The sequence below is a fragment of the Lontra canadensis genome, unplaced genomic scaffold (genome assembly GCF_010015895.1).
Source record: "Lontra canadensis isolate GAN:19392208 unplaced genomic scaffold, GSC_riverotter_1.0 scaffold2, whole genome shotgun sequence".
Classification (NCBI taxonomy): Eukaryota; Metazoa; Chordata; class Mammalia; order Carnivora; family Mustelidae; genus Lontra; species Lontra canadensis.
In genome coordinates, this window is record NW_022630996.1 from 7,256,334 (window position 1) to 7,268,895 (window position 12,562).

Consider the following 12,562-nt stretch of genomic DNA (forward strand, 5'->3'; position numbering starts at 1 on the left):
CGTTGCCATGAATCGCGGACACCCCGGCCCCGATGGCCCCCGTGTACGAAGGTAAGGGGCGCCCGGCCCGCCGACCCCGCTCGCCCAACGCCGCCCGGCCGCCGCGGCCCCCGCAGCTTTGTTCTGCCCGCGGCCCCTCGCCGGGCAGCCCCCGGCCCGCAGCCCCCCGGGCGCCCGGCCTCCGGCGCCCCACCCCCGGGGCTTTAACCGGCTCCCGACCCCTCCCCGCCTCCCCCTCCGCTGCCCACGGAACGGCCGGGATCCGGAATTTAACAGGATCTTATTTCCAGGGTGGAGAAAGGGGCTGGGGGGGCGGTGTATGTGCGAGGGTGGGCTACTGCCCGAAGAAAAGAAATTGGGAGGGGGCGCCTGGGAAAAGACAGACCCGTGACTGTGCTTTTCATTTATTTGGAATAAATAAAGGTGATGTGGTTTAGCTTTCCTCCTCCCCCCCCTCACCCCCCAAGAAAATTACCTTTAGGGTGATCTTTCCACTCTGTCCTCACGGCTCCCCTTTCCACTGCTCTCCACTCCCTCCCCACACTCCTTTATTCTCCGCGAGCCTCTGATTTGGGGGGGCTGTCGAATGGGGATGTGTGGGGCTAGGTGATGAGAGGGGGGTACGGAGGAAAAGTCCATTTCAGACCCAGGCAGAACAATGAAATTGGCTAAAATCTCCCCGCATTAGCGTGTGTGAGGGAAAATATAGTTTAGGTTTTCAAGTCGTGGGGGGGGCGGGCGGCCGAGACGTTTTCCTCGGTCGGTCTGGGTAAACCTGCGTGGTGCACCTTCACCTGGCGTGGGATCATTTTTCTCATTTGACTCTTTAGGAAGAAAGAGAAGAACGGAGGGCAAAAGCACTCCACTTCCCCTTGCCCTCCCTCTCTCTTCTCTTTCGTTTCTCTTCAGTCAGTTCTTGTCAGCTTCCAGCCAGAAATCAAACCAGAATCAACTAAGTTTTTACACTTCGGTGTGTTTTTGTGTGCTTGTAGTAGAAGGAATTTTAAACCTAAGGGTGCCCGATTTTTTTCAGTCATTTCATCGTGAAAATGTTTTTCTTATGAAATCATTGAAATAGCAGCCTTTACATACTTTTAGCTTTGGTCCATCTGGCTTTCTTTCGGTTTTGTTCCGATATTCTGTGGATGAAATGGCAAATGAGAGGGGAAAGGGTTTGTGTGGAGCAGAGAGGAGGGGCGGGGAGAGGAGGTTTTAATCCTTCTATAAATCCTGAGAACAGTGCTGGCGGGTGAGACAGGGAACGCATTAATAGTTTTATCTCTGTTACAAGAGGCAGATTAAAAAAAAAAAAAACTTATCTGAAAAGAAAATCTGTTATTAGTTCCAGGGCTCCAAATGAATTTGGTTTCTGGATGGAATAAAGTTACCAGTCAGGCCCTGGATAATGAGGCTGTAAATAACCTATGGACTGTAAATATTTTTTTTCAGACTCTCTTAGAAACAAAGGGGCTGTTTAGAAGGCAACAGAGAGATGTTATTCCAGGGGCTTTCCTCTTTGATTCTGAAGAACACAAGGTCCATTTAACCATTCGACAAAACAAAACGAAATTTCTGATCACTCCACCAGGCAGAATAGAACGTGCCGGTGGCTCTGTGAACAGGGCAGGAGAACCCATGTCGGGCAGTCATTGTTCGTCTGTGTCTATGGGAGGGGGCTACAGTCAATGCTCCCACTGTCTATGGAGTGTTAAAATGAAACAATTTTCTCTTTATTAAGTACCTCCTTGAGACTCCCTCTGCTGGACACTCTGCGTGTGCATTAGGGAGGGAACTTGGCATTGAATTCAGAACTATAGTAAACGCTGCTTTCCGTTTCACAAGGGCCTGGGTACGTGCGTTTGGGATGTATTTTGTCAACTTTATGAGAAGCCCATCTCGGAAACTGTGCTGGTCCTCTCCCTTTCCTTTCGCTGTAAATCCATATGGAAGGTAGGCCATACCCCCGAGGCTAAGACTTGGCACTCTCGTTGGACTACCGTGTTCTTTCGGTGCATTACACCAGGTAAAGAATTGTGGGTGGGTAAGGTGTTAAGGTCTAAGCATAATCGTGGATCTCAAAGGTTTCGGGAGCTCACTTGTTTTTCTTTGCAGGCTCCATTCCCTGTTCCAGATGACCTACCTGGTCACCTCTTTCCGCCCTGGGTTTCGCTCAGTCTTGTCTGTGTGCGGTCTTAACTCTTCCTAGTCTTCATACCCTTCGACTCTGCTGGAGCGTCCCTGCCTCTTTATCCTTATTTCCCTAGGCTTCCTCCTCTCCCTTCTCAACCAGTCCAGCCTCCCGGGGCACAAGCTCAGGCCTGGGTCTTTTGGAAGGAGACTGTTGGTCCTGCTCTAAAACAGACAGGTGACCTCTATAAAGGATTGTGCTGCTGGAACCTACATTCACTTAGTGTGATGAGTGCATCTAAGACTCTGGTGACCTCCTTTTTCCCTCCTTGGCGAGATCCACTGGATTCAGTGAGCCTGATTTTTACCATATCCCAGTCAGAATGCATGGGCTCCCGCAGTGTATCCTGAAGGAGCAGAGCTTTTCCTGGGGAATTCGCCAAGAAGATTCCTAATCGTTTTAAAGCTGCCACAAAAATCGAACATGGGGTTCTTCTCAGGAGCAGTATAATGACAGGTGAGGCATTTCAGCTGGAATTCGGGAGTGCACTCATTCCTTGAATGGGGTGCACTTGCCCCAAGTTGGGATACTGGGTCAAGGTCTGAATGCAGCAGTGGGGCCCTCTGAACTGCCCGCTGGTGAGGGACAAACGGGGTCTTTGAAACAGGGTATGTTTGATAATACAGATTAATGGGTAGCAAAGTGTTACCAGTCTCCTGCTACTTGCTTTTAAGGTTAGGTTTATAAATAGCACATTCGTTTTCAGTAACTTGGTACTGATTAAGTTAGACTTTTTAAAAAAGGTTTATTTTCTTTAGAAAGTTAAACATTTGCCCTGCGATTGTGTTTACTCCATCAACTTGCTTAGCAAGGCTTTTTTTCAGTATGTAGTGCAAAGGCCAGCCACACAGAACCACAGGCCTATATTGCCATGGGTTCTGAATTAGAGGACCCTAAATTCCAAGTTAATCATGTACCGCCATACCCGAAATGTGTCATGTCAATTAGTATTGACTTACACAGTCCGACTTCCCAAAACTCTAATACTGAAAGTTCTCATCAGATGGGTCTGAAGACACCTACCAAAATGCCTACCAAGAAATGGGTTCTGAATCATCTTCCATTAAAAGAATTTGATGACACATGTTCTAAAATATCTTTTCCTGTGTTTGTGTTTTATATTTTTAAAATGAGTAAGTATAAATATTGTTTTCATTCTCACTACTTTTTAGCAGTGAATCAAGGCTCATTAATTTTACCCTCAGTTCCGGACAGTGTGGTGTAGTACTAGGATCAGAGAGACCTGGGTTTGAATCTAGCTGTGTGACTTTGGGCACGTTACTTAACTTCTCGGAGTTTTGTAGTGTTTTAAGCCTTATTGGGCTGTGCAAGGACTCCATCAGAAATGAGTGCCTGTGAAGTGCCTGGCTGTAGGAGCTATTTTGCTAGTTTGTTAGGCATGCGTTAAATTCCTCTATTTTGAGGGGCTGCTTACAGGCATGATGACTCCAGGGAAGGACTAGCCCACAAATAGTTTAGAAAACCAATAATAGCAACATTTCAATTATTAATCTCCTGCTATTGCCCCTCCAGTTTGGGCACCAGCAACAATAAACCCCCTATGGCCACAGAAGAAAGAGCCTTTTTGACCCCCTCTGTGACCTTTCTAGATTTCTATTCCCACTGAGTTTCTGCTGGTTTCAGGTAGAGAATTTCTCACATTCTGTGCCACTTGAAAAATGAGGAAACAAACCGTTAGAGCAGTTTCAGGAGCTGCAGCTGTGCCTCCGTGAAAGTATCCCGAAGTAGGAAAGATAACCTTAGCCCCTGACCCAGATCCATGCCCCCACCCCAGGCAGGCCCGGAGAGGGAGCAGCCAGAGGTGGCTCCCCCAGGACCTCCTCAGAGGAGCTGCAGTCGCTCAGTCCCAGGCCAGGGGCTGGCTCATCGTGTATTCAACATAGTTTTCCTAGAAGAAAAAATGTGGTGCCTTATGCAAGTTACAGCTGCTTCTAGTCTTCGTACTTAAATTTTTTTTTTTAAATGTTTCATTTCTCTTCCTTCCTCTGTAGAGACTAATCTTGGGGAACCACCTTTGAAGTTTATATGAAACAAAGTAGTGATGATCAAGAGGGTATATACTATGTAACCATTTTGTATTGTTCTCTGAATGTGTAATTTGCCAGAGCTTTCTGGTGGTCTTATGGTGGCAATCCGGGCACTTCAAGCAGCTGTCAGAGATGGGACTCAGGATAATGCCAGCCGACTTTATATAACCACCGATAGAGTGTGAACCCGAAAGGCCCAAACTCGTAATAGTTCCATTTCATATGGCAGAACTCTAGTTGGGGGGGGGGGGGGGGGTGGGGAAGAAAGCTGAAAAGCTGGCATAGGGAGGTCTTTATTTTTCCTCTAAAAGAAACTGAGACATGAAGTTCGCAGCACAAAGCATGACCGAGGCTCCACTTGGTCCGTGTTGCTCTCCCCAGTCCCGTGAACTCACGGTCCTAACAGGCCCCCGAGGGGAGTGCTGTCACCCCCGTCTTACAGACAGGGCACCTCTTTAATGACATCACCTGTGAGCATTTATGTAGGGTCCCTGTCTTCAAGGAGTTCAGGGGGTATGGGAAGTGAGAGTCAAAAGTACGTCTGGGCTCACCGGACAGTGGCCTGACTCAAGCTGGGATGTGTGTGTGTGCGCGTGTGCGCGTGCCTGCACGTGTGCCAGTTGTTTGTTTGTTTGTTTTTAAGATTTTATTTATTTATTTGACAGGCAGAGAGGCAGGCAGAGAGAGGGGAGGAAGCAGGTCCCCTGCTGAGCAGAGAGCCCAACATGGGCTCGATCCCAGGACCCTGGGATCATGACCCGAGTGGAAGGCAGAAGCTTTATTGGTTTAACCCACTGAGCCACCCAGGCTCCCCATGTGTGCCAGTTTTTAATTCTCAACATACTAGTGTTTCTTCAGGTGTAAAGGGAAGACCCCATTTCCCTATTTTCTCTGGAAACAATGTATATATTTTAATTTGGACCAAACAAGTATTTTGGAATGTTGGAAATTCCTATTACAAGTTTCCTTAGAAATCACCCTCTCTAATTACATCTCTTCCTCTTTCATTACTCACATTTTGTATCCTTGTAAACGCAAATATGTTTCTAATTTGTACACACCACTGGGAGACTTCATTTTTGGTATTTAGGGTCCTGCGTTCTGTTCTTAATGGACCCCTGCCTCATATGTGGGTATTGGAGAATTTTTTAATACCTGGCTTTGCTGCCTAGCTGCTATCTTGTATTCCAGGTGGTTTTGTGGTGCTTATGAGAAGGGATCTAGATCCGGAGGGTCACTCAGCAGATCTCTCAGGGAGTTGTAGAAGAAAAGCCAGCTCGGCCTCTCGGGGGTCTGGGACCCAGGGCAGGAGAGGGCCTTGGGGGAAATGTAGTTCATCCTCCTGCCTTCAGGAAGGTGAACGTCCATGACTTGAAATTGCCAGTTCGCCAAAACAGTCCCCCGCCCCCAGAAAAGGCCACACTAGGAAACCCCTCAGTATCCAGTTCCAGGATTCTGGTAACCCGACTGCTGAGAAATTCCTGGGGCTGCCTGATTCTCACCTGCCTGCATTCAAACCTGTTTTCTTTTACTCAGTTCTTTCCCCTACAACCTTTCGCGTATTTGGAGATAGTAAGTGGGTCTCTACAGCCGCTTCCTCGTGGAGCCTGTTCTGCGTCCTCTTCCTCTGAGCTGTCTCTTGTTTGTCCACATTAAAAAGAAATGGTGGTGGTCGAAACCGAATACAGTTCTTTAATAATGGTCTCATTAGTACAGCGTACACAAGAAAAATGACTTCAGGGTTCTTGCATCATTGTGAACCCCTGGAGGGGAGAACCAAATCTGATTCATCTTTGTATCCCCCACAGTAGCTGGGCAGTTCGTTAAAGCTAGTAGGCCCTTCGTAAATATTTGCTGAATTGACTCTTCCTAATACATCTAAGTAATAACTTACATTACACCAGCCCTGGGTTGGTAACCAATAGTTGGCTTGCTCTCACTGCTGTCTCCATGCTTTCTGCGCATGTCTGGCCCTCCTTCACCCCAACAGTGCCACTTTTTGCTTGACTCTGAATGTGCTTGGTCACTTTGAAGTCACCCCTCTACCTCCAGCTCTTTAGAACCTTACTTACTGTCTCCTACAGAGCTGACAGACAGAATGCAGAGGCCTCACGTGTATGAAGTTGAACAGCTCGTCAAAAGAAGAGAAGAGAACACACACAAGAATCTTGATTTCATGTAATATCAGTTTGCCCAGGTTTAGAAAGGACAGTTTGTCAAATTCTTTGGAGACTCTGAGTCAGCTAAAGCCATACCTGTTTTTCCAGGTTCTCTGTGACAAGTAAGCTAAGTGTTCATGAGAGTGGCTACAAGTCAGCCTTAACAGCCAGGATTCCTCCCTGTCTTTGGTCTAAAGCCAACAGAAAAGGCAGAAGATACTGATGGACAAGGCCATTCAGCCTATGGCTTTCTGACGAGGGACTTTACCATTAGGAAGTAAGCTAGTCAAATAGTTGCCAGTTAAAAAAAAAAAGAAAAGAAAGAAAAGGCAAACCTTGAAAAGGGCCACATAATTTTGTGGTTTTTACAGCCACTTTATTTCTGCACATGGCATTGAAGAGATTTGTAGTGTTTTGAAAGTGGTCTGTTTTAGCAATCCTTGCCTAACTTCTTTTGCTCTCCTTCGATCTGATTAATTAAATGCCACTTTGTTTAAGCAGAATGAAGATGGATTGACTCTTTGATGTGCTAATGCTGTAGACTTTCTAAAAACTTCTCCGCCAAAGAAAGCCTGGGTGAGTGCTTGAGGGCCTTCTCCTTCAGGTTGTGCCTCCGCCGTCCTTGGGGAAAGAGCACCATAGAAATGGCCCTAACTTTGGGTAGAAAAGCACTTTGGGGTCACGCACTTTCCAGATTGCATCTGCGTCCTGATGCCATCAGGTCGCCTTCTGTATTTTTACCGTTTTCCTCCTTATCAGTATCTCCTCAGGGATTCAGCCTGTGGAATTGTGATTCACAACATAAAAGGATTTTTCTGGTCGCTGGGTGGCTCAGTGGGTTAAGCCTCTGCCTTTGGCTCAGGTCATGGTCTCAGGGATCTGGGATCGAGCCCCGCATCTGGCTCTCTGCTCAGTAGGGAGCCTGCTTCCCCCCACCATCTTCTCTGCCTGCTTCTCTGCCTACTTGTGATTTTTCTCTCTCTCTGTCAAATAAATAAATAAAATCTTTAAAAAAAAAAAAAAGTATTTTTCCAAGAGCTTGTGATAAGCAAAGGGATCCATCATGCCAGTTCTGTGTGAAACTTCTGGTTGCACAAGGCATTAAAGAACAAATTTTAATGGCAAGTGGCCCTGCAGTCCTGTGAAAAGTCTTCTGGTAAGGAGATTTGGAAAACCTTGGTATATTGCTGGTTGTGGAAGTCTATGCTTTTTTTTTTCCCCTCCTCTCTCTCTCCCTGATGAAGAATTTACAGAGCTCTGACAAAAAGCAGCATGTAAATTCCTGAAATTGTGCGGAAAGGCAGCACGTTACACCCTCCTGGGTTCTATGACTGCACTTCCTCCCCAGAATCCAGGCTGAGAGCAGCCTCGTGCAGGAAAGTAAATTTCAGGGGAGCTCGTTACAGGCAGAGAGTGCGAGCAGGCTGTAGGCGCGCTCAGCTTCAGCCCTGAACCTCTTAGACTTGCAGCCCCAGCGCTGTGCCTAGGGTTACTCATCAAGTGTGACCTGCACCATCAGGGAGGATCAATCGATATTCATTATGTTCCGTTAACCAAGACTGGGAGGTTCTCTAATACATTACAGAAATGTTTCCTTTAGAAAATAGTTAAAGAAACTCTCGTTTAATTATAGCATGACTTCAAAAAGGATTTAGGGCCGCCCAAAGGGTTAAACTTCTGGAAGATGGGAAATTAATTTATGTAGATCGGTTTTGTGGATCAGCTCATTGCCGCTGATGTCGGATAAGTGAGGTATTCCCGTAGGAAGAGACAACAGAACCAGTCAAAACTCTTGTGCTGGCTTAACAAGGTGAATAAGCAGGGTGCATAATGGGATTCATTTGCAAAGTAATTTTTGCTTGGCTGGAGTGGTAAGCACAAAATAGAGCAGCAGACGAGAATGGTAAGTGTTTGGGATCAGTTGTTGAAAGGTTTAAAAGGGGTTCTAATTCAAGAGACATTTTATGGTGAGGAGAAGGGGACCAATATAATCAAAATGATACTTGAACAAGGTAATTTTTCCTGGCTTGGCTCTAATAGTGGAACGAGGCAGCCAGAGGGTGAGCCATGCCGGGAGGCCGTGTGCTGCCGTGGGAGTTGTGAGCACTGTGAGATGGAATGGGGGGCCTGGTTGGGGTCACACAGGAGAACGTGCCTAGAGCCCTTCTCAGCAGGCCTGACCCAAGGGTTCAGTACGTATTTGTGCCTTTTCATTTCTCCTCCCCACACCTTGTGGCCATCAGGAAAGCTTGCAGGGATTGGCAATATCGTGCTATTTATCCTGGTTTTCTGAAGAATCTCTTCTTTTTAGAGGGTCTCTCACATTCAACATTGAGATAAGAGTGTCTCAGGATCTTGCTGGGCACGGCGTATACCCGGTGGGATCATCACATGCTAGTATCAGCCTTTGACACGGGGAAACTGAGGCCCAGAGCAGTGAAGAGACTGTCCTGATGTTGCCTGGAGAGAAGGGAGGAGGCAGAGCTGGGGTTCTCGGGCCGCAGGGCGGTGTGCATAGAAGGCTCAGAACACCCAAGTGGCGGGGGCTTCCCTGGGCCGTCCTACCAGTGGAAGGTCCAGGGCATGTGGGTCTTGCGAGCCTCTCAGAGCTCTCACCTTGTCGCCCAGACCTGCCTGTAAGGGGGCTGACGCGGGGGCTTCTCCTGGGTCCCCGTGCAGCCCACGATACCTCCTGCCGTCCCCCTTTCCCGAGGAAAGCAGGGTTACCTGCTGTCAGCTCCATCGCTTCCAGTCCTCTCCTAGGAAGCTCTTCTTCCTGTTTCTCTGAGAAAGTTTGCAGCTTGTCATCGTGAGCTACTTACTAACAAAAACAGAAAAATCACAGAAGAGAAACCAGTGGAACCATAATGAGTTTCAGAGGACCTCAGAGTCCCTTCCAGCTATTAAGCAGCTTTTTTTTTTTTTTTAATTCTAATCTTCCAGGTACAGTTTAGAGTAATTTTTTTTCTCAGAAAACCAAAACTTGCACCCAGGGGCTCTGGGGAAGTCCTGGGTGCCAGGGACCTAGGGCATGATCAGAAGAGCGTGGTTCTCAAACCCGTGCCCCCTCCGTGCCCTCCGTGAGGGGGTGCACCTCTTGACCTTGGGAGCACGGGGCTGGGACCTTGAAAGTATGGGGTCTTTCATACTTTCTGCAGCTGGAGCCCTGCCCTTCCCCCATTCTAAGGGCAGTGCTGATAAGGGGACTTCTTGCTGTAAAATCTGGGGCAACGAAAGCAACTTGAAATGTTTCCTGTTTATACAAGTCATGGCTGGTGATTGCTTCACTGGATGTTCAGCTTTCCTTTCTTTCCCTCCTCGACCTTGATCTCAGACTCTGGTTGCTCCATAAAGCAGAGTTGATGAAACTGACCCATTTCCTGTTGCTTGCTCAGGTAGCTCCGTAACCAGTGTGTCTGTCCCTCCCACAGCGAAACTTGACGGAGAGCCTAGTAAATCCTGCAGCTTTTCTGTTCCGTCTGTTTGAGCCCTTGAGGTGCGGGGCCTCTCCTCCTCGCCTTCCTTGATGTCATCTCACGTCTCTGCTTCCACCTACTTATTACTTCCCACTCATCAGCCCACAGCCAGGCTCCTCAACCTGCCCGTTTTTTCTTTGACTTTGTGTATCTTGGCTGTGTTTTCACCCCGACGTACTTGTAGGTGTGAGGGTCTAAGCAGAGGGACCCTTGAAACCCTCGTCTGGGGCCGTTTGTGGCTGGCCCTGTTGGGAGAGGCGTTTCTGGGACTTTGGCACCATCCTGGCACCATCCGTCACCTGGAGGGCTTGTTAAAACTCATCAGGGGGCCCGCCCTCAGTTTCTGTTTCAGTAGGTCTGGGGTGGGGCTCGAGAATTTGCATTTCTAATTGAGAACCCTGGTTTTAGAATGAATGCATTCAGAATGAAAAATCAGTACCTGTTTCAAACAAGATGGTAGCTGTTTTGATTAGAGCTTCCCTTGAAGGAGTGAGAGTCAGAGACCTGACGTTAGCATTATTTTTAGTTCTCTTGCACTTTTGTGGCCAGAGCTTCCCAAAGCTGTAGGACAATGTACAGATCCGGCCCCTGGCCTTCTTGCCTCTGGCTCGGGAGAGCGGAGGCCCCATCTTCTCCAGGGCCTGAGCTACTGCCTCTTGGTCCAGCAAACTCAGCCAGTCTGTAGCTCATCTAGTTTGGCCCTGGGGTCCCAGAGTGTACTGGGCAGCTGTCATTCTCACGATAATGATACACCTCCGTTAACTAACATAAAGAGCTCTGTGATCTTCCCTGTTTGTTTGAGAGGACTGTGAGGCTTAAAGATGTTACATAATGTGTCTTGGGTCTCCCGAGCAGCGGCTGGTAGAGGCAGGGGCTTGTGCGCCAGCTGATGCCAGAACGTGCCCTTGTCTTGTCCTCACAGGTGAGTCGGAGTGGTCCGTGCACCACGAGACAGGGAGATATGTGATCACGATCCCGGGAGAAGGGGCAGATGGTTCTAGAGTGTTAATGTTGCACACACCTCCCCAAGGCTCTGCTGTCCCATTTGCCTTGTCTTCATCAAGCAGGATCATGTTGACCTGATGATCTAGCACTTAGGCTGGTGGCTGGCCCACAGGATGGATATAGTAACAGGCAGCTGAGATGTGAACCTGTTTTGAGTAGCAGAACAGATAAAACATCTGAGAATAATCTTGCTGAGACCTCTAAGGAAGAAAATGCGTCATAAAAAGATGAAAACGACAGCTAATGCCTGTCGGGCCCTGGGTGCTGCTGCTTCTGCTATAAGGTTTCACCTGCACTAATTCCCTGAATCCTCGAAGCCTTGCTGTAGGGTAGGTCATGCTACCGTCGGCGTTATATGGAAGCTCAGGAAGCCTCCACGGCTTGAGAGTGGCGGCGCGGACCCCGATGCTAGGCCACCCGGATCTGGAGCTGGTGCCCCGGACCGCCAGGCTAGAGTCCCAATCCTCAGTGAGGGCCTAAAATATGGAATGTGCTCTTTGGTTTTTCGCCAAATATAGATGTTCTTCGTTCCAATCAAAACCTATATAACGGCCTTAAAATTTGAGAAGCTAACTTCTTTTTTTTTTTTTTTGTAAAGATTTTATGTATTTATCTGAGAGAGAGACAGTGAGAGAGAGCATGAAAGCGAAGAAGGTCAGAGGGAGAAGCAGACTCCCCATGGAGCTGGGAGAGAGGCTGCCTTCTGTGGGTCTTCTTGAAAGACGAGGTGGTGCAGGCCTGAAAGAGGAGAGAGGAGTGAAGGGGCTAGCTCTGTGTGCGTGAAAAGAAGCCATAGGGCATCAGATTTGGCACGAAGCTTGACAGACCCATCCGTGGGGCAGAATGCGTGAGCCAGATTTAAGGCCCTGTTGTCTGTGAGCATCTAATAGATGACGACGGAGGTGCCACGAGGCAGTGGGCGAAAGGAAACCCTATTGAACGATGGGAGCGGGACCATACGATAGCCGTTTGAAAACCCCCAACGGGTATTCTCACCTCACATCATTATACCAGCATCAATTCCACGTGATTAAGATGTTAAATTCAGCAAAAGTCTGCAGAGCACATTCAACATGCCAGGTGCCGTTCTTGGTGCTGGGTGCCCCACGGTGGACAAAACGGGCCAAGACCCTGGCCCCGAAGCCGTGTGCGTTTCAGTAGGTCAGGGGTAAGAATCCGTTTTTGGTTTTGGTTTTGGTTTTTTGCTTGTTTATTTTGTTTAAAGCTTGAAAGAAATAGAAGTGGATATTTATTAAACCTCTGGAGAAGTTGAAATTTCTAAGCTTAGAATCTGTAGAAGAAATTATAGAGGGAAACATCAGTAGTGTTGTCAGCGTAACGTTCCCCAAATGTTAAGGTTATTTCTGGTTTTACTATCATGAGATGTTTCTCAGCGTTACTCAGCATAACAAGGTGTGGCCAAAATTTAGGATAGATTCTCCAAAGTAGAATTAGTAAGTCAAGGGGTATGAACATTTATCATGTTCTAGATATGTGCCACCAAGATTACGTTCCTCCCCAAAGTATTTTTATATTAAACAAATCAAGCCACCTAACGCCTTAAGTTCACCCACCCCTTCATTCAGGAAGGAAGAGTTTCTCACGGCTCCGGGGGCTCAACCCTCCTCATTCCCAAGGGCTTTCGATAACCATCTGTGTGTGTCAGGAGCTCCCAAACTTCTGTCT

General features: G+C 47.8%; 1 protein-coding gene across 8 annotated transcripts in view; it reads left to right on the plus strand.

The window, feature by feature from the left end:
- Nucleotides 1-12,562, plus strand: part of HIPK2 (homeodomain interacting protein kinase 2) — a 171,376-nt gene continuing 158,814 nt past the window's right edge. For all 8 annotated transcript variants that reach the window (XM_032867811.1, XM_032867821.1, XM_032867829.1 and 5 more), the window contains exon 1: nucleotides 1-51. In XM_032867811.1, the coding sequence (XP_032723702.1) occupies nucleotides 33-51 (19 nt within the window). In that variant the 5' untranslated portion in view covers nucleotides 1-32. The remainder of the gene's footprint in view (nucleotides 52-12,562) is intronic.